This window comes from Mytilus galloprovincialis, chromosome 4 (genome assembly GCF_965363235.1).
Source record: "Mytilus galloprovincialis chromosome 4, xbMytGall1.hap1.1, whole genome shotgun sequence".
NCBI lineage: Eukaryota > Metazoa > Mollusca > Bivalvia > Mytilida > Mytilidae > Mytilus > Mytilus galloprovincialis.
Window position 1 is genome coordinate 32,529,374 of NC_134841.1, and position 21,845 is coordinate 32,551,218.

At 33.0% G+C, this 21,845-nt stretch overlaps 2 protein-coding genes across 5 annotated transcripts; both read right to left on the bottom strand.

Moving 5' to 3' along the window:
* Positions 1-1,182: 1,182 nt before the first annotated feature.
* LOC143071911 (uncharacterized) lies at positions 1,183-19,886 on the bottom strand. 4 transcript variants are annotated; one of them, XM_076246585.1, is made up of 4 exons: positions 19,735-19,886; positions 17,261-17,322; positions 7,270-7,350; positions 1,183-2,828 (listed from the first exon to the last, which is right to left on the bottom strand). In XM_076246585.1, the coding sequence occupies exon 4, from the start codon at positions 2,756-2,758 to the stop codon at positions 1,505-1,507; it is 1,254 nt and encodes a 417-aa protein (XP_076102700.1). In that variant the 5' UTR covers positions 2,759-2,828; positions 7,270-7,350; positions 17,261-17,322; positions 19,735-19,886; the 3' UTR covers positions 1,183-1,504. The 4 variants fall into 4 exon arrangements, with proteins under 4 accessions (XP_076102700.1, XP_076102701.1, XP_076102699.1 ...); XM_076246586.1 differs by having other exon boundaries at positions 19,241-19,877; XM_076246584.1 differs by having other exon boundaries at positions 17,261-19,877.
* Positions 7,672-12,446, bottom strand: LOC143071910 (uncharacterized). Its single transcript, XM_076246583.1, has 2 exons — positions 11,338-12,446; positions 7,672-9,397 (listed from the first exon to the last, which is right to left on the bottom strand). Exons 1-2 carry the CDS (start codon positions 12,248-12,250, stop codon positions 8,385-8,387), a joined length of 1,926 nt encoding a protein of 641 aa, XP_076102698.1. The 5' UTR covers positions 12,251-12,446; the 3' UTR covers positions 7,672-8,384.
* Positions 19,887-21,845: the final 1,959 nt, after the last annotated feature.

A 21,845-nucleotide genomic window follows, 5' to 3' on the forward strand; every position in this document is an offset into this window, starting at 1 on the left:
CCCACTGTAAACTACTAATGATTCTATCCTTTCAGATGAGTTAAAGCTGCGAGGTCAAGAATCAAATCATCAAAGACCCAAATGTTGTTAATTACTTGTCATGAACAAAACGTTGTAGAGACTTCAAAGTTTTAAAAATTTGAAAACTACACGTTTAATAATTGCATGCGTCCGAAGCGCTTTTCTGGATTTACCTTCATCAAGAACGTTCAAAGCCAAACATTTGAAATCCGAGGGATTTATAAGTACCAAAACAGTTGAAGAGCTATATGACAAAAACACATAGATTAAATAGCCAAATTCATCTAAGGTCAACTTTTTAAATTGATTGAACACTACTTTATGTCTGTGACACAACTCACGAACGAAATAAATGTTTTTCGATCTTTAAGATACCACGAGTCGAGCCGTCTGATCTGTATATTAACCAATAGTTACACTTTGACTTAAGTGTGAATTCGTATGACGGGTGATGTATGCATAGCAGGAGACACTTACACTGTCAACGCACCTGGTCTTGTTCCTTTTTTGAAGTTATTGTGTTTTAAGAAAACGCCTGTGTCAGGAATATGACAGTTATTATCCATTCGTTTGAGGTGTTCTAGCTTTCGATTTTACCATTTGATTCGGTTTTAAATTTTCCACGGAGTTAAGTAGATTTATGATTTTACCTTCCCTCATTTTTGTTTTAGTAATGATGAGTATCTTCTTTATGGATTAATGTCATTCGAACGGCATTCCTATGAAAACTACCTGTATACCACTCCTCACTTTTCCTTGATTTTTATAGGAATATTTTATACAGAGGCTTATCAACAGAAATTGAAAAATGCTAGCATTATACTTAATCTTTATGTTCTGCTATCTCATTGATCAATTTGAACTGGTGTAGGCAAAGTAGGTCCAGTTTTTGTGCTGACATGAATTATCATTGATATGGTTATATTTATAAATTAATTAACTGTTTACAAAATTTTCGAATTTTTAAAATACTAAGGCTTTTCTACCTCAGGCATAGATTACCTTAACTGTATTTGGCAAAACTTTTAGGAATTTTGATCCTCAATGCTCTTCAAATTCGTACTTTATTTGACCCTTTTAAACTTTTTTGGATTCGAGCGTCACTGATGAGTTTTTGTAGACGAAACACGCGTTTGGCGTATATACAAAATTTAGTCCTGGTATTTATGATGGGTTTATTTTCTGTGCTTCATACCTGGAATTAAACCTAAAAGTGTACAGTTGGTATCAAATAAAGAGATGTTTTAGGACCTAATGTCCTTAACACGTAATTTTATCAAACATATAACATTGAAGATTAATAAGAAGTCATGTGTGATATTCTCTTCCGAATTTTATTTGTATCAAAGTTCTATGTGCACTGATCTGAGTGGTAGAGCTAGGATCGAAGAAAACATTCAACATATGTAATATGTTGTTTTGTGTTTTGACTAGAGTTAATAAACTATAAACATTAATATGTTGAGTCAAATAAATATTGCTCTCACTTCTTCATATCCAGATTCAAAGAATGAATTTCGTCATTATCTAAATGCTTACTTAGTTTTCGAACTAACATACTGTTTGAAAATATGTTACCAACGTTAGGAGGCCATACATTATCATTGATTATATCAGAAGGTGTGTCAGAGACAAAACTTTCGGAACTCCTCGTAGATTCCGTTAGATGACTTAATGTAAACGAAGTCCAAGTATTCATTTCATACATCCCATTGTCAGAATAGGTGTCTGTATGAGAGTTACTACTCGTTTCCATACTTACATCCGATGATTCGATCATAAGTGAATCATCCGAAGCTTCAAGGATGTTTTCCAGCTCATCGTCTAGTCTTCTTTCGTAAAGATCACCATCAATCGATATATTTGATGAGATCATTGAAGACGAATTATTGGATTTTACCGTAGTACCAGTATCTAGAGTAGATGTATTTAAGTCATGAAAAACGTCTTCAGAGATACTTGATGACATACTTCTTGTTATAACGTTCGGCTTTTTAAGTTCTGCATAACACACCGCTGTAGGAGTTAAAATATCACTGTGAATTCGATCGCTTTTGTTGCTGTCATTATTACTGGGGAGCCTTAATGGAGATACTGATCGCGACTTAACATTAACTGGTAGGGAAATTGATCTCCCCCACTTTGGTCTATTATCTGTTTGATTCATACCTAAATAAGAAAAATCAAGCATAGGTGATTCTATAGAATCTAAAACGTGGTCTTGTTTGATGCCAATAAGTGCATTATCTTCAAGTTTCATTTGGTTCTCAACCGGTATGTCGTTTATAAAACTATTTGGTCTATTGGGTTTAGTATTGGCCTCTTTTTCGGCAGATTTTGTAAATCCATTATGGTTTATACACTGATCTTCATAATTAAATTGTTTTGAACACATTTTTGAATTGATTTTTTCTTCGATGTGTTTTATTTTTGGTATGAGGTCAACATTTACGTAATGGTGTGTTTCATTGTTATTATTTTTTGTCAATGACCTTGACTTTGGAAAAGCGTGTTGATCTTCACACAATCTTTCCCCCAACGTTTTATCAAGTTTATCTGACACATCATTGATCTGACCTACAAGGTCCTTCATGTCGTCTAAAACAACTAGCACTTCGTCTTGAAAGCTTTCTAAACTCGTAACGAGACTTCGGACCATTTTTCGTAGATGCACTTTCTCTCTATTGTCGACTTTTCGGCGTGGAATAAGATCGTCCATACTTTCTCCACGTACCATCAATCTGGCACTTGTCTAAACATCTGTAATACATAACGATTCCAATCAAGTCCTCCTCATTGTATTTATTCTAAAAGGTAAAGAAAAAAGAAATATAAATATAAGATGGTGTGTATATGTTTGCTTAAATGAGATTACTCTCCACTAGATGCCAAATGACATAGAAGTTAACATGCATGTATATGTACCTGATTTAGGGAAAATATATGTTGTATATAATTTTGTGCCTTCATTTATGCTATATATTTTTACAAATGATGACTTTCTTAATCGCTTAAAAAACGCTGATTTAGTACCCGTCGAATATAGGCTGACGTGTGAACTTGCCATTTCATTCCATACTATCTTATTTAGAGGGGAAGCTTCGAAGTCGAACCAATCATACAATAATTTTGGCTCAATTTAGACCAAATCAATCATTTCTACTGGTAATCATGTTTTATGCAATTGTACTGATCTTTTTGTTAAAATATAAACATTACAAGTTCGGTTTGCTGTTATGTAAAAATATTATAGTAATTTATACAATTGACATTATAAGACCGCATATGGACCCATCAAATAGTTGTAGAAGTGAATCTTTAACGTGGAGAGAACATGGAACTCTCTCCATACTCATTGTTGGATTTAAATTCCTAATTCTTCAAATTGATACATTTATAAAAGACAAATGGATAGCTGACTTTGGCGAAGGTTTTACTGCCGGTCAGAAGAAGACCAAAGCGATCATGTTTCTATTCCGAAGTGGTCACCCCTTCAGTTCTGATCCATATGAACTCGCATATAACAAAATCAGAGGAGAATTATATTTTGATTAGACTGTCCACACTCCAAACAAATTCTTATACTTGTACTTCTATATAACAAATTAATGACTATGAAACTTTTATCTATACTTGTAATAACTAATAATTATTTCAATATTTGTGCATTACAACAGACAACAGATTATAATATAGCCATTTATAAACTGGTTTCAGAGTGATATAGCATGATTTTATCTCAAGATGACAAATATTTTCATCTTTGTTCATTATAACTGCTAAATTATCGGAAGCGTAGAATTAAGGTCTTTCCTTTTTCTATAAGGAAAGACCTTACTGTATTTCTTCTGTTTATTATTATTCTTTTTCCGCCAAACTTTGACGAAGTTAGCAGCCTAAACCGTAAGACGTGTCGCTTTCATGTTCTCACTTTGTATCGGTGTCATGAATACCTATCCGGAACTCACCCTGTTAGTCGAAATATTTTGTCGGTTCGGAGTAATCCCTCCGAAACCAAAAAACCTTGTTATCGTTCCAACACCGTAACCGTAATAGATAGAAAAAAAACGAAGGGTGAAATTTGTTCAGGACCAGACCCCGGTTCTTCGTTACATTTGATTCGAAAAGATTCAACGACTCATTGGTAGGGTTATGCCCCTTTGAAAATTAACCGGTGTCGGTGGACCACCAAAACTCAGAAACCGTAAATCGTAGAGACCTAGGATCTTCACCATTCATCAACAATTCATGAGACTTTCAAAAATACCTCAAGGTCAAATGTGTATGTTGACCTTGACCTTTGACCTAACACCTTGTTATGGGATAATCTCAGAAACCATTATACTTACAGAAGTTTTGAATAGTGGAAAATGTTTGGGTTATTAAGGCGCAACTTTGTTACATTTTGACCAAAGAGATTTGACCTTTCTGTAAGGGGCATAACCCCTGATTTAGGTTTCTGAAAAGACAAAATCAGCTTTTACTATATAACCAAAGGTCCTAGACCCATGGGGTCTTCAGCAATGACATTGGGGACTAATGACCTTGACAAAGGTCAAAAGGTCAAAGGTCAAGGTCATGTCCTATATAGCGAATTATGTGTTTTTGACCTAATTTAAAGGATTTTCAGTGTGTTTTAAACATTTTCAGTGTGTTTTAAAGCTTTTTAAGGTTGACCTTGAACTTTGACCTTACCACTTTTTAGTCGATATCTCAAAAACGATTGTACTTACAGAAATAGTAAACAGTGAAAAATGTTTAGGTGACTGAGGCACATCTTTTTTACATTTTGACCGAAAGTATTTGACATATTCTTAAGGGGCATAACCCCCGTTAACGGTTTCTGAAAAGGTAAAATTAGCCTAAACTCTTGAACAAAAAGTCCTAGACCCATGGGGTCTTTTACAATGACATTGGGGACTAATAACCTTGACAAAGGTCACAAGGTCAAAGGTCAAGTCCTATATAGCGAATTATGTATTTTTGACCTAATTTAAAGGATTTTCAGTGTATTTTAAAGCTTTTCAGTACATTCGACGTCTATTGGAACATGTATTTTACATTACAAAAGGAAAGACCTCTCAATTGTTCAAGAACAATTGACATTTTATTATTTAACGTGTTGTTTTCAATTTTTTTTTATCACATTCAACAAAAAAAGTTATGGGAAGATTATGGTAATGTCCTGCTTCTGTTCATCCTTCTGTTCATCCTTCCTTCCATTTACTGAACGTATGCTTGTAGCAAGCAGTGGAAAGATCAAATCTTCCACTATCTTTGTTAACCTTTGTAAAATACCTTTGTAATAAGAACACTGGAGACAAAAACATTCAAAAAGTTTTGCTAATAGGTAAATTAATTACTAATTCTATTATAGATAATAAAGGAGTGTTCGTGACTGTCCTTACTTACTTGCGTCCGCTGCTATGTAACAGTCTTCAAGGCAAAACACAGCTCTAGCTATTAACATTACAATTAAAAGAAAGATAAGTATGCGGTTACACAAAACCGTTTAATAGCGTTTCCATCGTAGCCTCAAAAGTGGTTCTTCTTTGATATTTCTTAAGGGGATGATAAATACAATTGAATCCATGATCTACGAAAATAATCAGAATTGCCGATTCCATTTTAAGTGTCAAATGGTACGTTTATCAATAGTGATATAATAAAAATCAGAGTCTTTCATTATTTATACATCTTTGATGTTGTATCTAGACTTTATAGTTTAATCAATTCTGTACATTACCACAAAGTTGGTTCTTTACTTATCTGTCATTGCTTTTATAAAATATGTGTTAAGGTTAACAGCCGTAAATGACAACCCCTCTGACATTAGCTACTATAAACTTGCATTTATAAAAGCTTGGATCATTAGCCCATACTGCATTCGCTATGATTGCCTATAACTAGTCAACTATAAATGATGTGAAGGAACTAACCATTTTTCCTTTAAACTATGTAATTAAAGACATGCCTGATAAACCCTGTAAAAAAAGAGTTCCCTTGCCATACAGATGTCAGACATTTTAGTAAGGGGTTCCTTAATAAGCTCATCATAGATACCACTGGCAGGATTAAATATGTGTACGCATGATGCGCATATTATCAACAAAAGATTCTCATTCAGCTACGATAATCTGAGCTGCCTAACCATTGTCGAATGGAGATATATGTTGACTAATTCAAAAAATTGCTACATAAATGGTATTAAATAATGATAGCTCATCATGCGCCTCATGTCAGTGCAGTGCATTCATATAGTGTTTTGACGCCTGTAATTTTTCATGCTTGATGTTTTGCTTGATTGTCCTCTTTCAATATAATGCACACCAGCTACTGCGTCGATGGTCTACTTTCACTGTTTATGTACTCAAGACTCCGTTTCGGTGACCTACTTTCACTGTCCTTGTACCCAAGATTCCATGTCGTTGACCTGCGTTCACTGTTTATGTATACCATATTCCGTTTACATATCCTACTTTCACTGTTTAATATTTCAAGACCTACCTATAGTATTTATTGTGAACTTGAATATGCATGAAATGTTTGCCACTGGACGTTAAGCAACCAACAATCAATCAATCACTGTTTACGTACACCAGATTCCGTCTCGATGACCTACTTTCACTGTCCTTGTACCCCAGATTCCTTGTCGTTGACCTACTTTCACTGTTTAATGTACACCAGAAGCCGTCTCGATGACCTACTTTCACTGTTTATGTACACCAGATTCCGTCTCAATGACCTACTTCAATGTTTATGTACACCAGATCCCGTCTAGATAATCTACTTTCAGTGTCTTTGTACCCCAGATTCATTGTCGTTGACCAGCTTTTACTGTTTATGTACACCAGATTCTTTCTCAATAACCTACTTCACTGTTTATGTACACCAGATTCTTTCTCAATAACCTACTTCACTGTTTATGTAGACCATATTCCGTCTAAATGACATAGTTTCACTGTTTTTATATACCAGATTCCCTCTCGGTGATTTATATTTACATACACCATGGCCAGATTCCGATTCGATGACTTACTCTCACACTTTTAGGGGTTTCTTACCTTTTCATTTACGTTTTCCTTTGAATGTTGAAGATAATAATTATATAATAAGTAACTGTTATTGTACATGTGTCTTTTCTGAAAAAAATATAATATCATATAATCATAATACTTACATATTTTCGTGTAAATTAATTGCATACTAATAAATCCCTTGCATGTCAAGTTTACACCTATAACTTACTGTGTAAGGATATGCAGTACACTCAAGATTCAACCATCCATATAATCCGGTTTTAATCAGCTGTTAATTACCAGTCCATTTCTATAACAATAAAAATTAACCTTTAATTGGTATACAGAAGTGAACTTATATTTAATATACAAAGAATATTTGTTATTTATGAACGACTAGTCCATTTAACTTCCAAACGTAACATTGTGATCACTGCAATGTGCTATTTAAGGTCATTAGTCTGTCACTGAAAGACTTAAATTGTGATATATAATTCTTTGTACTGGTTTCAAATACAGAATTTAACAGTCTTCTTTCCACTTAATACATCTAAACTATTTAAAGAAAAACACAACACAAACTTATGTTGTTGACTAGCTCGAGTACTGCATATTGTGAGCTGTCGATTTAATAAGACAAATGATCAATATAAACATATTATACACTATACAATGTGAAAACAATAACATCATTGTTCAACAAAAATATATACTCATCAATGTTGACCTTATGTATTAGAATAACTGAATAAATGAATGTTTCGTGGCCGCCCAGGAAAAACCCTTTTAGGAAACCTGTGTCCTTTTGTCCATGCCAACGAAACTCTAAGTGTTGGACCTCACTTATCAAATGAGAAAAAGAAAAACATAATTTTGTTTGTAAATATCGAAATAGAAAAGAAAGCGAGTCATTAGGACTCAAGGGCTATGAAACTTTTTGGTACAAAAGTCTAAATACGATTACGTTTGTATAGCCAATCAACCTACATAAAGTTCAATATATTTATCAAATTCAAAATTATGCAAATCTTTTTTCCTTAAAAAACCCTTAAAAATACGATGTTCACAGTACGAAGTACAGGCTAGAATTAACTATATAAAACAGTCACTTTACAACCTAATTTTTTGGCGCCAAAAATTCCTACGCCTACACGTACATGTATTACACATGCGCAAGAAGACAATCAATTCCCGTTATACTTATGTGCCTCGGGAATTTTTTAGTCTTCTTTCCACTTAATACATCTAAACTATTTAAAGAAAAACACAACACAAACTTATGTTGTTGACTAGCTCGAGTACTGCATAGAGCAACAAAGATAGAAAAATAAGAAAATAAATATACTACAAGCCTAAAGTTTTAGATACGGCTAACCTACTTTCTACAGAGTCGGCTACGTAGCCGTCTTTGCTTGAATCACTTTTCCACCTACCATGGCGCTTCCAGCACCTTTCATTGACACCTGAGTTTGCCGCCATAGTGGCACCACCAGACCTAAGCGAATGCAACCCAAGATTCAATTCAGGTGCAACTAGTCTTAATCTCTTAATAACACACTCCCTAGCAGTAGTGTAACTAATAGGTTTGTTAATACTAATTAATGCACATTTTTTCTTACTTCTGTACAAAGGTCGAAATAAAAACATATCACTATCCAAAACTAATTCGGCTAAACTGACATATCTAAAAAACATAGCATAAGGACAAGCCAAAGTATGACCTTTACAAATTAAAATTTCATCACCTGATCTGTACTGATCAGTCTTACTTCGCCTAATCTTAATAACTAAATGCTCTTCTTTTACGAAAAAATCGTTACATCTAAGCTGACTTAACTCATTAAAACGTAAAAAACCACTGAAACCTAACAAAGTCATCAAAAGATCCCTAACTACCAGTAAATCTGTAGAAAAATGAAACATTGAACATAACCGAATTAAGATATCAGTAGTGACTGGGTCTTTCTTATTAACAACAGGTTTAGCAGTTCTTTTAGCTGATTCAACTAAACTTTCAACAAAAGAGTTATTTGTAGGGTCAATTTGACCACACATTTCATGTGCCCATTTAATTGAATAAACAGCAGATGATACCGTACTGTACGTTGATCCGGAATCTAACAAATTAGACAAATATAAAGCAATATGTATAGGCGAGGCAGGCATTGAAATTAAACAATGTTTACTAACAAATTTTTCCCACTTTAAAAAACCATAGTAATATTTTTTCACAGTACTGTCACTTCTTGATCCCAATAAATGTGTAGATAAGCTGGCAACCGAACTGTACAAAGGGTGAGTTTCATCAATTCCACTATGTACCACGGCGTCACGTACAAACTGTTCTTGCTTTATTCCTGTGCAAAAGAAATACTACAATCAAAATCTGATTTTAAAAGCAATCATTGCAAAATTCAAAGGATTTACTCCAAAAATACCATTATTACCTCTACCTCTTACAATTAAATTTTTATTTGTAAGCCTCATTTTACTCTCAACAAAAGTGCAATTCGAATTGTGTAATAATGCCCAGAATGGAGCTGATTTCCAAAATGGAACAACAAGAGTACTGTCTGCGCTATCGTTGCATACTTTTCTAATGACCTTGGCTATCAAATTTGGCGGTGGCGCCAACCAGTTATTTTCTCCTTGCCAATTTTGCGTGAAAGCGTCAATAGCTTCAGTACCTTTGCACCAACATTTTGAATTAAACCTAAAACATTTACTGTTATAATCAGTAGCAAATCTATCTATAGAATGTTTTCCCCAAATCTCATCAAGCATGTCAAACACCTCAAAATGAATTCCCCAATCATCACAATCTGAATATCTACTTAAATTATCAGCTATTGTGTTCTGTTCCCGAGGAACCCATTGTGTCTTAATACTTATATTATTTTCTGTGCACAATTCATTTAAATCACAAGCAATCTCTTGAAGATCTAACTTTCTACTACCGTTCTTAATTATGCTTGTAACGTTTTTATTATCAGTATTCAGTTGAACTGTATGATTTTTCAGCATTGTAACAGAACTTTTAACTACTCTACTTACTGCTTCAAGCTCTCTCCATGTAGAGCTTTTAACACTTTCAGATACCGACCAGTTACTAGTCACAGTTATCAAACTGTTATAAGGAACTTCTAGACCACAATCAGTCATTTTCATAATACAATCAGAGTCACAGACAGACTCTGTATCAGCTGGGACTACATATCCCCCAAAGCCGACATCTGATGCGTCAGTATACGCCACAAAATCACAAAAATCTGACTCATGCAGATTTAAACCCTTTCTATTGAACTTTCTTAAGTTCTCAAACCAAAAATATAGCTCTTCAATAGCTACAGAATTCAATACTACAAGCGAGTTCCAACTTGCTCTCATTATAAGACAATTGTACAATTCTCGAGTTCTAAGTCTACAAACGTTTCCCATTACAGACATCATTGATATTATCTGTCCAACAATACCAGCCACAAATCTAGCATTATACAAAAGCTTGCCTTTACCTACACTTTTCAATGTTTTGTCAATAACCGAAAGAAGTCTTTCGACTCTCTCCTCGGTAATACTCAATTTTCCAAATTGCATTTCCCAAAATAACCCTATCCAAGTAATATTCTGTACAGGCAACCATATACATTTCTCTTCTGCTATTAAAAAACCAAACTCTGTCAAACTTTCTCTTACAAAAGTGCTAACACGGTGTGCGCAATCGAAATTACTGTCTCCGCCCAAACCATCATCTAAGTACATTATGATTCTCAAACCTTGACTCCTCCAGTACTTAACAACTTCTTTTGTAAGTTTGGTAAATATATGACCAGCGCTAGCAATTCCAAAAGGAAGAACATTAAATACATAATATCTGGTTGTCCCTTCAAATTGCCAACTAAAACCTAAATACTTTCTGTGGTCTGGTAATATTTCTATGTGATGATAAGCACTTTTTAAATCAAAGCGAAACAGATAATTTCCTTTATTAAATAGTTGCTTGGCAACTGACCCATCTTCAAACTTAAATTTAAACTGATGTATGCACTCATTGATATGTCTGCAATCTAGAACCAATCTAGGTTTTGCTGATCTGTTATATGCTACCGTTAGCGGATTTACTACATACGGTATTTCGTGTACTTCTGAATACACTTCTTATCTAATAATTTAGAAATTTCACCATTTACAAAAACAGAATTATCTAAAGATGATTTATTATTTCTGAGAACACAACTGTCTGGAAGAGTTTTAAATGGTATACCATAGCCTTGCTCTATTACTTTTAAAATGTACTCACTTGTACCAGTCTCCTTCCATTTGTGTATTGCCTTATTTAATTTACCTACTGGTGTCAAAACATTCACCTGTAAATTTAAATGACCAGACGTCTGGTCATTACTCTCGTCATACCTGACTGAACCGTTAACACAATTGACCATTGTTTTGTTTACCTCTTTGTGAGCAGAAATTAATAAACGACTCCCCCCTTCTAACTCAAAATTTGATTTGTAACTCAAATCCCAAGCTAAATTACAACATTTATCAAAAATTTTACTTAACTTTGGTCGTTTCTTTTCAGGACACTCATTCTGCCAATGACCAGGCTTGTAACAATTATAACAAACACCAGGCTTCCTTGATACTGTCTGTCTATCTCTGCTTCCACTGGAACTGGCTGGTTTTACATAAGGCTCAGCGCGGGATCTCCTCTTTACTCTGTCTGCTTTGATCTTCCTTTCCGCTCTGTTTTGTGCTCTAAATATCTTTCTGTCATCTTCTGAATCGTCCGCCAAAGGATTTGCGGTATACTCCTGAACCAATTTCCATCCACATTCTGAAGAGTCTGCCATCTTTACTAATTTTTGGCGATAATTTAAAAGTTCAATACCTTCAGATATCTTCTGTTTAGCCCTCGCGGCGGATGGGTCTTTTGGCTCGATAACAGCTTCTGCTTCTTTCAACGCGACAGACACTTTCTGGTTGAACTTAAATTGATCTTCACAACTTTTCCTCTGAAATTTGTAACTGTCTGTTGATAACAGGTCATTGTGAATACGGTTGAACTGTGCGTCCGAACGTTCCTTTTGTTGTTGGTCATAAACTTGAAATTTAGTAGTAAATAAACTGTCCAACTTAGATAAAAATTCATTCTGTGATCTATTTACTTCTTCACTAACGATACGCTTCACATTATTTTCTAAGTCATCCATAGCGTGACGGTGAACGGCACTCACAAAATACGATGTTCACAGTACGAAGTACAGGCTAGAATTAACTATATAAAACAGTCACTTTACAACCTAATTTTTTGGCGCCAAAAATTCCTACGCCTACACGTACATGTATTACACATGCGCAAGAAGACAATCAATTCCCGTTATACTTATGTGCCTCGGGAATTTTTTACTCTTTTGTAAAGTATATCCCTTTAAAATAAACGGCATTATAATATGCGTATAATTATCCGAAAAGATTGAAAATGATAAATATGATTATATATGGATATTAATATGACTTTGATCCGATTTTTCGATACTATCCATTTGTCCCGTACAAATAGTACAAATAGTAAGGTTCATATCGCTTTCACACCAATAGCAAAAATGGTTTTATTTGATAAGAACATTGCTAAACTATTGTTGCCTTTAATTTACAATTGTGTCATACGTATAGAAATAAGCCATGTTATTAAACGGTAGCGTTTGCACATGCATCTGTGATACTGTGGATCGATACAGGTAAAGAATTAAAAGTGTTTTTGTTTTAAATTTGTTCTCGTATAGATTAAATCTAGCATAAATATGGTATTGGTCCTTTCTGTTTAGATGTGAAAACATGAAATTCCAGTACAGTTGTAGTCGACAACAACCTTGTTTAATTTGCATCTCTTTGGTTGGGACTACGTAAGTTAGGTTATTGAAAGGAAACCATAGTTAAACATACGGACAGACGGACAAACCTAAAATGATAAAACTTCATGATCAGTATCCGTTAAGTCAATGTCTGACTATTAAGGCCGTGAGTATACATTCAGATATATCAATGTGTAAAGACCGATAGTATTTGTGTATTGCCTATATAAATGGCATAACGGGAGATAAATCATCATGTAAATGACATATAACAGCTACATTTACGTATTCCAAGAAGAATAGACAATATTTAGTATATATTCGGCTAGGTTGATGAAAAGTTTTCAAAATTGGGCTGTAGAAGAGTTCGGTATCTTTTAAGTTACAAATCTTATGAAAATGGGTAACATACACAGCTGCTTTTGCATAGGTACTATTTCTGTACTAAAAATATGTAGTACTGGAAATTTACTTTTAATATTCAGTACTATTTTGTTACTTTAAAATGATTGTAATATTTAGGTACCTGTATTTTACAGTACTTAATTTGTACTTGAAATTTAGGTACTACAGATTTTTGGTTACTACCGTTACATTTTCAGTATTTTGAAAGTTTTTCTATTTCAAATCTCTTAAAATTATGATTTTCAAACATGGAATATTGTATTATTTCTGTACCAAAATATTTAGTACAAATCAAGTACTGTAAAATACAAGTACCTAAATATTACAATAATTTTAAAGTAAAGAAATAGTACTAAATATTAAAAGTAAATTTCCAGTACTACATATTTTTAGTACAGAAATAGTACCTATGCAAAAGTAGCTATGTAAAATGCCCGTAGAAGGTTGCAGGGTATTCTTCTTTATTCTATTATTGATCGGTTTATATTTCGGATATATATTTAATATTAATATACCATTTAGACTTTCAACACAAAGACATGGACAAGAATACACGAAGCTGTGAAGAAATGAATCATGCTATCTACAGGCTAACTGAATCATCTTCGTTAATTACCGGTGCAGTATTACATTGGATGCATTTAATTAACTTACATACACGGAGTATGATTTATATCTTACACATCAAACACATGTTTTAATAGATAATGAATTATACATAATTATTTTACATGTTACAAATGATCTTTAAAGAATGTCAAGGTGCTCTTTTAAATCTCTTTAAAACAAGTGCACAATTATCTAATTGCTATGAACGTTTGTTCTCATCTCGTTGATGATCAATATAAGTACCGTATACTAATAATCATTATGTATCATTTTATTTTAAGAGAAAAAGGAATATTTACACACAATTAAAAAATGTTAGCCTTGAAAATAAAGATATTAAAACTAAACGATTGATCTAGAAACCTTCCCTTTCTTCAACGCGAATCCGGGTCTCTTTACCCCCCCCCCCCCCCAAAAAAAAAAATCCAAACCGTTATTAAGTTACTGTTACGTGCTACTTATATAAAAGGTATATGAAAATTGTGTAATTTTTTTTTCACACATATGAAAGGAGATGTTTCGCCGAGCGGAGCTAGGCGAAATTTTTTTAAACCTCTTTATGCAGAAAATTATTTTTTATTTAGGCACATGTACTCCCCCAGAATCTGACACTAGTTAGATTTTGTTAAAAATTCAAAATACCCACCAATTCATATATTTATATTTTCCCACTCAATCTTATATTTAACATATAAAAAACGGACCCCATTACAGCGGCACTTTTATACAATTAAGGAACTTCGGAATATAGGAACTGAAGTGACTCTTCTTTCTATGAAGTTGATTCTACAACCTTGGGCTTTTGATTTTTGATTACTAGTACTTAGCTAAACGCGTTGCAGGAGACATAACAATACCGAGCGTCCGACCGTCCGGTCTTGTTAGAACTCTCATGTGTACAATTCTTGCCAGATTTAGTGAAATAAAATTAACGGTACCAATTTTCTTGCACCAGATGCGCATTTCGACAATACATGTCTCTTCAGTGATGCTCGTGACCAAAATTTTGAAATCAAAAGCTTATATAAAAGATGAAGAGCTATAATCCAAAAGGTCCAAACAGTATAGCCAAATCCGTGAAACTTATATCATCAGCAATATGTCTTTGACACTCGTAATCAAATATTTTTAACCAGTTATGACCCTTTGAAATATAAATGGTAATGGAAGTCCCATTTCATTTGATGTGAAGCTTTTATTTCTCTTAAGATATCGAAAAAAAAAGAAAAAGAAAAAAGTGTTTTTTTAGTTATTCCCTTGTTCCTTGCCCTTTGATAGATAAAATATGATATGTAAAGTGCATGGCGGGGAATATTGGAACTTTGTTCTTACAGTGACTTGACTGTAAGTGTTGCTATCCAGCAATTGCAACTCATTCAAATTTTGACCAAATTGCAATTTGTTTTATTAAACTAAATTGTTCAACTGGTCACAATATTGAACAAATTGTTCAGCCAAAATGTGTGCAAGGTGATAAAGTTAAACATACTTACAATCCTATAAGACTTTAACTCCACTTTAATGTTGTTGAGACACATTTAGTCTATTAGTTTGTATAGGTATATTATAGTCATTTCCATGCTGAAGGAATTGTTATTATTTTGAATTGCTATAAAAATGTCCAAACTAAGCTTTCATATAGTTTTTCTTTCTAAAAGTATTCTATATTCATAAGAATCAGATATCATTTTAAATAAAACATCATATATTCAGTAAAATATGTGTGAAATAACAATATGCTATCATTGATAAGTTTCCATGGGGAGATAACCTAAAATATTATTCTTTTGAATAAAGACTTTTTGAAAGAAAACATGATTATCTCCCCATGGACACTTCCTACAAACATATTGCAATTTTACACATATTTTACTGAATATGAAATATTTTAATTCACATAATGTCTGATTCTTATGAATATAGAATACTTTCAGAAAGAAAAACTATATGAAAGCTTAGTTTGGACATTTTTATAGCAATTCAAAATAATAACAGTTCCATCAGCATGGAAATGACTATAATATACCTATACAAACTGATAGACTGAACTTGTCACAACATTATCAATGTGGAGTGAAAGTCTTATAGGATTGTAAATATGTTTTATTTTATCACCTTGCACTTTCCCTACTTGACTGTGGTTTTCTACAGCAGTTAGTTCATATTTCCTACCAGTTGAACAATTTGATTTTATAAAACAAATTGCAATTTGGTCAGAAATTTGAATAAGTTGCAATTGGTGAATAGCAACACTAACAGTCAAGTCACTGTAAATTGAAAATAAAATTAGTATTTGAACCTAAATTGAAACGGGAATTCATAAGCCTAGGAATTATCACGATATATTACAAATTAATTGATTTTTTTATCAGGTCTTTTACCATGTCACAAGAAACAATATCAGGATATGGTGTTTTAGTTGTTAGTTGCTATAGTCAGATGTGAAGCCATCACTCCACTAAGTTCAATTTCAGAGGAAACATGTCCACGGGCATGCATTTCATCATCCTTTCCGCTTGCCTTAATTAGCCGATAACGTAGACTTTTTTACGAACAAACAAAAAATAACCGTTGAAACACTACTCTGCGGTTTACATAAACTTAACTATCCTGAATGAAAGACCAGGCATACTGCTTCGAAAATGACTGCACGCTCCTCATATTCTCAGCCTTGTTACATTTGGATACTTTTGAGTTGTACTGCTGCTATTTTTTTTTATACTTTTTTTGTTAAAATGATGTGGATGCTTGAACATCTGAGTATATATATGCAAGCTACGCCAGGATGCTTTGCAATTTGTTTAGTACATGTTTTATAAAAATCGCTATGCAATTCAATAAAACAATTTCCTTCCAATGAAAGGGGAAAATTAGTGTGTCAGGTCAATAGTCAGAGTATGTTTGAAATTCAGTACATATGCTACGAGAGACAGACATTCATATATCAGTAAGTAAAGGTATATGCCACGAGAGACAGACATTTATAAATCAGTAAATATACGCCACAAGAGACAGACATTTGAAATTCAGTGCATACGCCACCAGAGATAGACATTTGAAATTCAGTAAATACGCAACGAGAGATAGACATTTGAAATTCAGTAAATACGCCACGAGAGATAGACATTTGAAATTCAGTAAATACGCCACGAGAGATAGACATTTGAAATTCAGAACATACGCCACATGTTACTTACATAACAAACGCCAGACAGAGCTCTGAACCTCAGGTATATTTACACACCTTCAGTATAAACGGGTCCTGTATCAAATCAGTGTAACGTGAAAAGAAATGATTACAACAAAAGTATATATATATGTCGATATAAAAGAAGAATAAAAAAGTACTGTTACCTTGGGAACTGTCGCACTTTCCTTTATCAGTGAGTCATCTTGTTTTATTATAAACTGGATCTCTAAGGAATAAAACTTATTAGAATCAATACTGAAATGAGCTGTTCCACCTGAGAAATGTATATCATATGTAATGCCATTTCAGCATCATTTATTCCTATTTTCTTGAGGATGATTGGATTTCATTAATACAAGATAATTGATTTTTATTTATGTGCTGAAAAGTCACGAACAATATGCTTGATGCCTTGGTGACTTAATATTCTTCATGCAATAATCTGAAAACAATATTTAACAATATGTTTACATTTTGCCCGTACCAGTGGTTATATATGTTTATAAAGGTTCATATATGTCTTCAGAGGAAAGAAATATGCATTTATGTACTAAATCATGGACACAATTTTCAAATTTTAATCTAGTAAAAGCCTATCATATATCAATTTAGATAAGAAAGGTTCGTGAAGAGGTGATCTTCAAACAAAAGTCCGTTGTAAAAGTAGGAAATATCCAATTATGACAAATGTGAAACAATTCAAACGAAAAAACTAAGAGCCTCATTAATTAAAAAAAACAATGAACGTTAATAAATATGATTCAAAGTAACAACCGACGATTCTTTTTCCTACAGAAGAAATATTTGCCACTGCATGGTAAGCACCAATAATCATCATGTCATCTATCTATGAAATATAATGTAATGATTGCAACAGTCACAAATGTTTTCAAATGTTACGTCTAATGAACAGGGAAAATACAACTGTATACGTCTTTCTATGACACATAATTAAGACATATGTTCTTCAATTTACAATTTTCCATCGATTTTCGTCTCTTGTATCAGAAACAGGAAGCCTTAATTATAGACATACACTTTATCTTATGTATGTATTAACATTCTTTTGGCTATAAAATCTTCCATTTCCTCAGGCTTCCATTGATTTTCTTCAGTCGATTGGCGTTTGATCATATAATGCATGTAGGATAATATTCGGGTTATCCAATTTGGTACGATAACGTCAGTAAAAAACATTCATAAGTGACATATTTCATTGAACTGTAATCTCATTTTTCAAAATGATCCGAAAAATCAATCCTACAATCCTTCCTTATATTCTAAACAATTGTTTAGCCAAAACTATCACACGGGAGCATCAATCTAACTTCAAGGGGATATGTTTTTTTCTGTTGAATAAAAATGTTATTTTGGCATGTAATTGTATCCCATTTTGGGTTTTCATATTTCAAACGGGTTATTATATCCCATTTTGGGGTTAATATCCTTTTTTTCCAAACCAGTTATTAAAACCCCATTTTGCTAAACACATTGTCGTTTTGTGAGTGTGTGTTTGATTTTTTTTCTTTTCTTTTTGTAGTATTTTAATAATACTGTTTGGCAATTGTCAGGCTAAGATTATTGTATCGTTTTCCCCCCTTTTTCCTTATACCAAATATGAAATTTTATCTATAGAAAACTGTCAACTTTGAAGATAATGAAATTAATTCAAGATTCATCAACGATTCATCAAGTTGACCATCTCTCTATTCTCGAAACAAACTGAATGAAAATTCAATAATGAAGAACATATAGGTTTGCTTGTTAGGAAGACCATGTATTAATTAATAGTAAAGTAGAAGATAGCAACGATCGATAAAAATAAATGTATAGCCTTAGTATTTTCTTTGATGCTTTGTTATCCTGTGGTTAGAATCAATTTAATGCAGTCGATGTGTATGCTAACCACAATGACGAAACCTAGTCGTTGTCACTGTTATGATGCATTGATCATTGTAATACATTCTGCACTATCACCATCTCCCTGGAGAACATTGTCAACTCATGTCTTGGTTTGTCAAGCAAGGAAATCATAATCCGTGTACACCTTCACGATATCTCATTCTTAATTTTTACGTAATTATTTCTTAAAATCACAAAAATTTAGTAAACAATTAAACTAAAATGATAAAATGTGTACCTACCTTTCCCCCTATAAATATATATTTTGAAATCTGGTTTATGAAATTGCTCGTTAAATGCGATTATGGAGTATGACTGTGCAAGGAATAGCCTGAGGTTTGGCTTTCCTTATAATATCCTATTCCGTATGACTAACTTAATTCTATTAACCAACACGTATAATTAATCGTATACAAAATTTCAAGTCTAAGATTTATATTTTATTATTGACAGTTTTTACAGTTGTTAAAATGTTATGTGTTATTTACATAAATTTTAGACAAGATAAAGTTTCAGGTGTAGACAAATATTTTCACTAATTACAGGTGTGGATGAATTACATGTTTCATTCTAACCACGTGTTAAAGTTTGATGACATTGCGGATTCATATGTTTTTATTAATCTATAAGAATAATAAACTGTAACATTTCCCCCGACCTTGTTGTGTAATTAAGTTTTAATGACATGGTTATGTTTTAATTAAGAATTGCTAGAAAATAGTTAAAATGTCCTTACCTGACTATAGCTTGCTAATAGACAACTCGGAAGATGATTTCATTGATCTGCGGTTTGTCTGTAAAAATAAAAATATTACTTACACCACATGCGTAATCATTTCTGCATTATAATAGAAATATGCAATACAAGAAGTAAATATTTCAACCTGCCTTTTATAGACAATCCCTAACGTGTAAAAATATGTAGACAAAACATGACACCACAGCTACAAAATTCTATTGTTTTTAATCATAATAGCACTATATTTGACGAGGCCAGACGGGTAAATAAAGTCTATAGTTAGTCTGTAATTTGATTAATCTTCCTTTCGTGTATTTTAAAAGATTATTGTATGGTCTATTTAAATAGTATTTTTGATTGAAGCCTCTATTTCTATATGTCTTATAATGTTATCAAGATATGCCCTTCAAATCGCTAGTTCGTTTTCCACTTCGAGCATAATTTGCTTTGTGTTTTTTATTTACAGTGAATTGACTGTTAGTGTTGTTATCTGACTATTGTAACTCATTCTAAATTCTGACCAAATTGCAATTTGTTTTATAAAACCAAAAAAATTTTAAGCAGACATGCAATTTAATGGTATTTTTTTCCTTATTCAAATGTCACTTTACTTTATTTTGGGACAAACACGACGTCATTATATATATTTATATATTGAAGTTTTTTCTTCAAATGTTGAAGGTTAGATCCAGGATTTCAAGCAAAATCTTAGCTGTTGTTAGTAAATTAATCTCAACTATAAATGAATAAACGGAGACGAGGGGTTATACACCAATGAGAAAAAAAAAAAAAAAAAACACAACTCTACTACACAATTCAAACAACTAAAAGACATCTCCATGCCTAAACATGTGATCAACAATAAATAGAAATCTATAAAGTTGTCAATATATAAAAACTATCCATGAAATGCCATTAACAATAAATTCCACAATGAAATGAAAAATATTTAACATATAGACAACCGATGACGAAGTTTCTAATTAGAAAGAGGCGCCAAAACATACGAAATGGTTTTGGGACATCTCAAATATCAAACATAATCATAATTATGATGTTCAGTTTTTATCGTAGCATGATATCCTATCTAATCATTTGCATTAAAATAAATGAAAATTAGAATATTGAATTTCAAAAGTCACAAATCGATTGAGAGAAAACAAATACGGGTTACAAACTAAAAAGGAAGGAAACAGATTAACTATAAGAGTAAAACAACAGAACAACAGAAACATTGAAGTGAAACAAAAACAAACGCCAACATATATAGAAATGTTATTCTCTCTATGGATAGGCATGAGCTCTTCTATATTCGAAAAGGTTGAACTTAATTCATCAAACATACAAGACTTGTAATTAAGTACGACAGACGCGCGTTTCGTCTAATAAAGACACATCAGTGAGGCTCAAATAAGAAAATTTATGATCCAAACAAAGCATCTTATCAATGATATCTCATGTCAATACAGAAGTGATGACTACTGGGTTGTTGATTCCCTTGGGGAGAAAACCTCCACCAGCAATGAGACCCAGTGTTTGTAAATAAATTTTACAAAAGATTCCGGGCTTATAATATTATACACCAGACGAGCGTTATGTTTGAAAATAGACTAATTAGTGACGCTCGACTAAAATGCTTGAAGACTAAACGAAGTACGAAGTTGAAGAGCAATAAGGACCAAACATTCGGAAAGGTTTTGCAGCATACAGCTAAGATAGTATATTCCTTGAAAAGAATTATTTATTTTTAAATGTGACCATAAGGTGAAGTTTTAGAAGACGTTATCGTCAATCAGTGGCGGATCCAGGGGGGGGGGGGGTTCCGGGGGTGCGCACCCCCCTTTATTTTTGCCGATCAATGCATTTGTATCGGGACATATGTTTTGCACCCCCCCTGCACCCCCCTTTGCCCTGGGTTAGCACCCCCCTTTCGAAAATTCCTGCATCCGCCCCTGTCAATAGACATGTTTCTTAATGTCTAAGGGTGCTTATATATATATATCATACTTGACCAATATTATTTAACCATTGACTTATAAGTTTGCATGATCCTGTGGTATCTTTCGCCTATCTTGACGGTAGTGGAAGATATGGTCTTTGAAGACAAA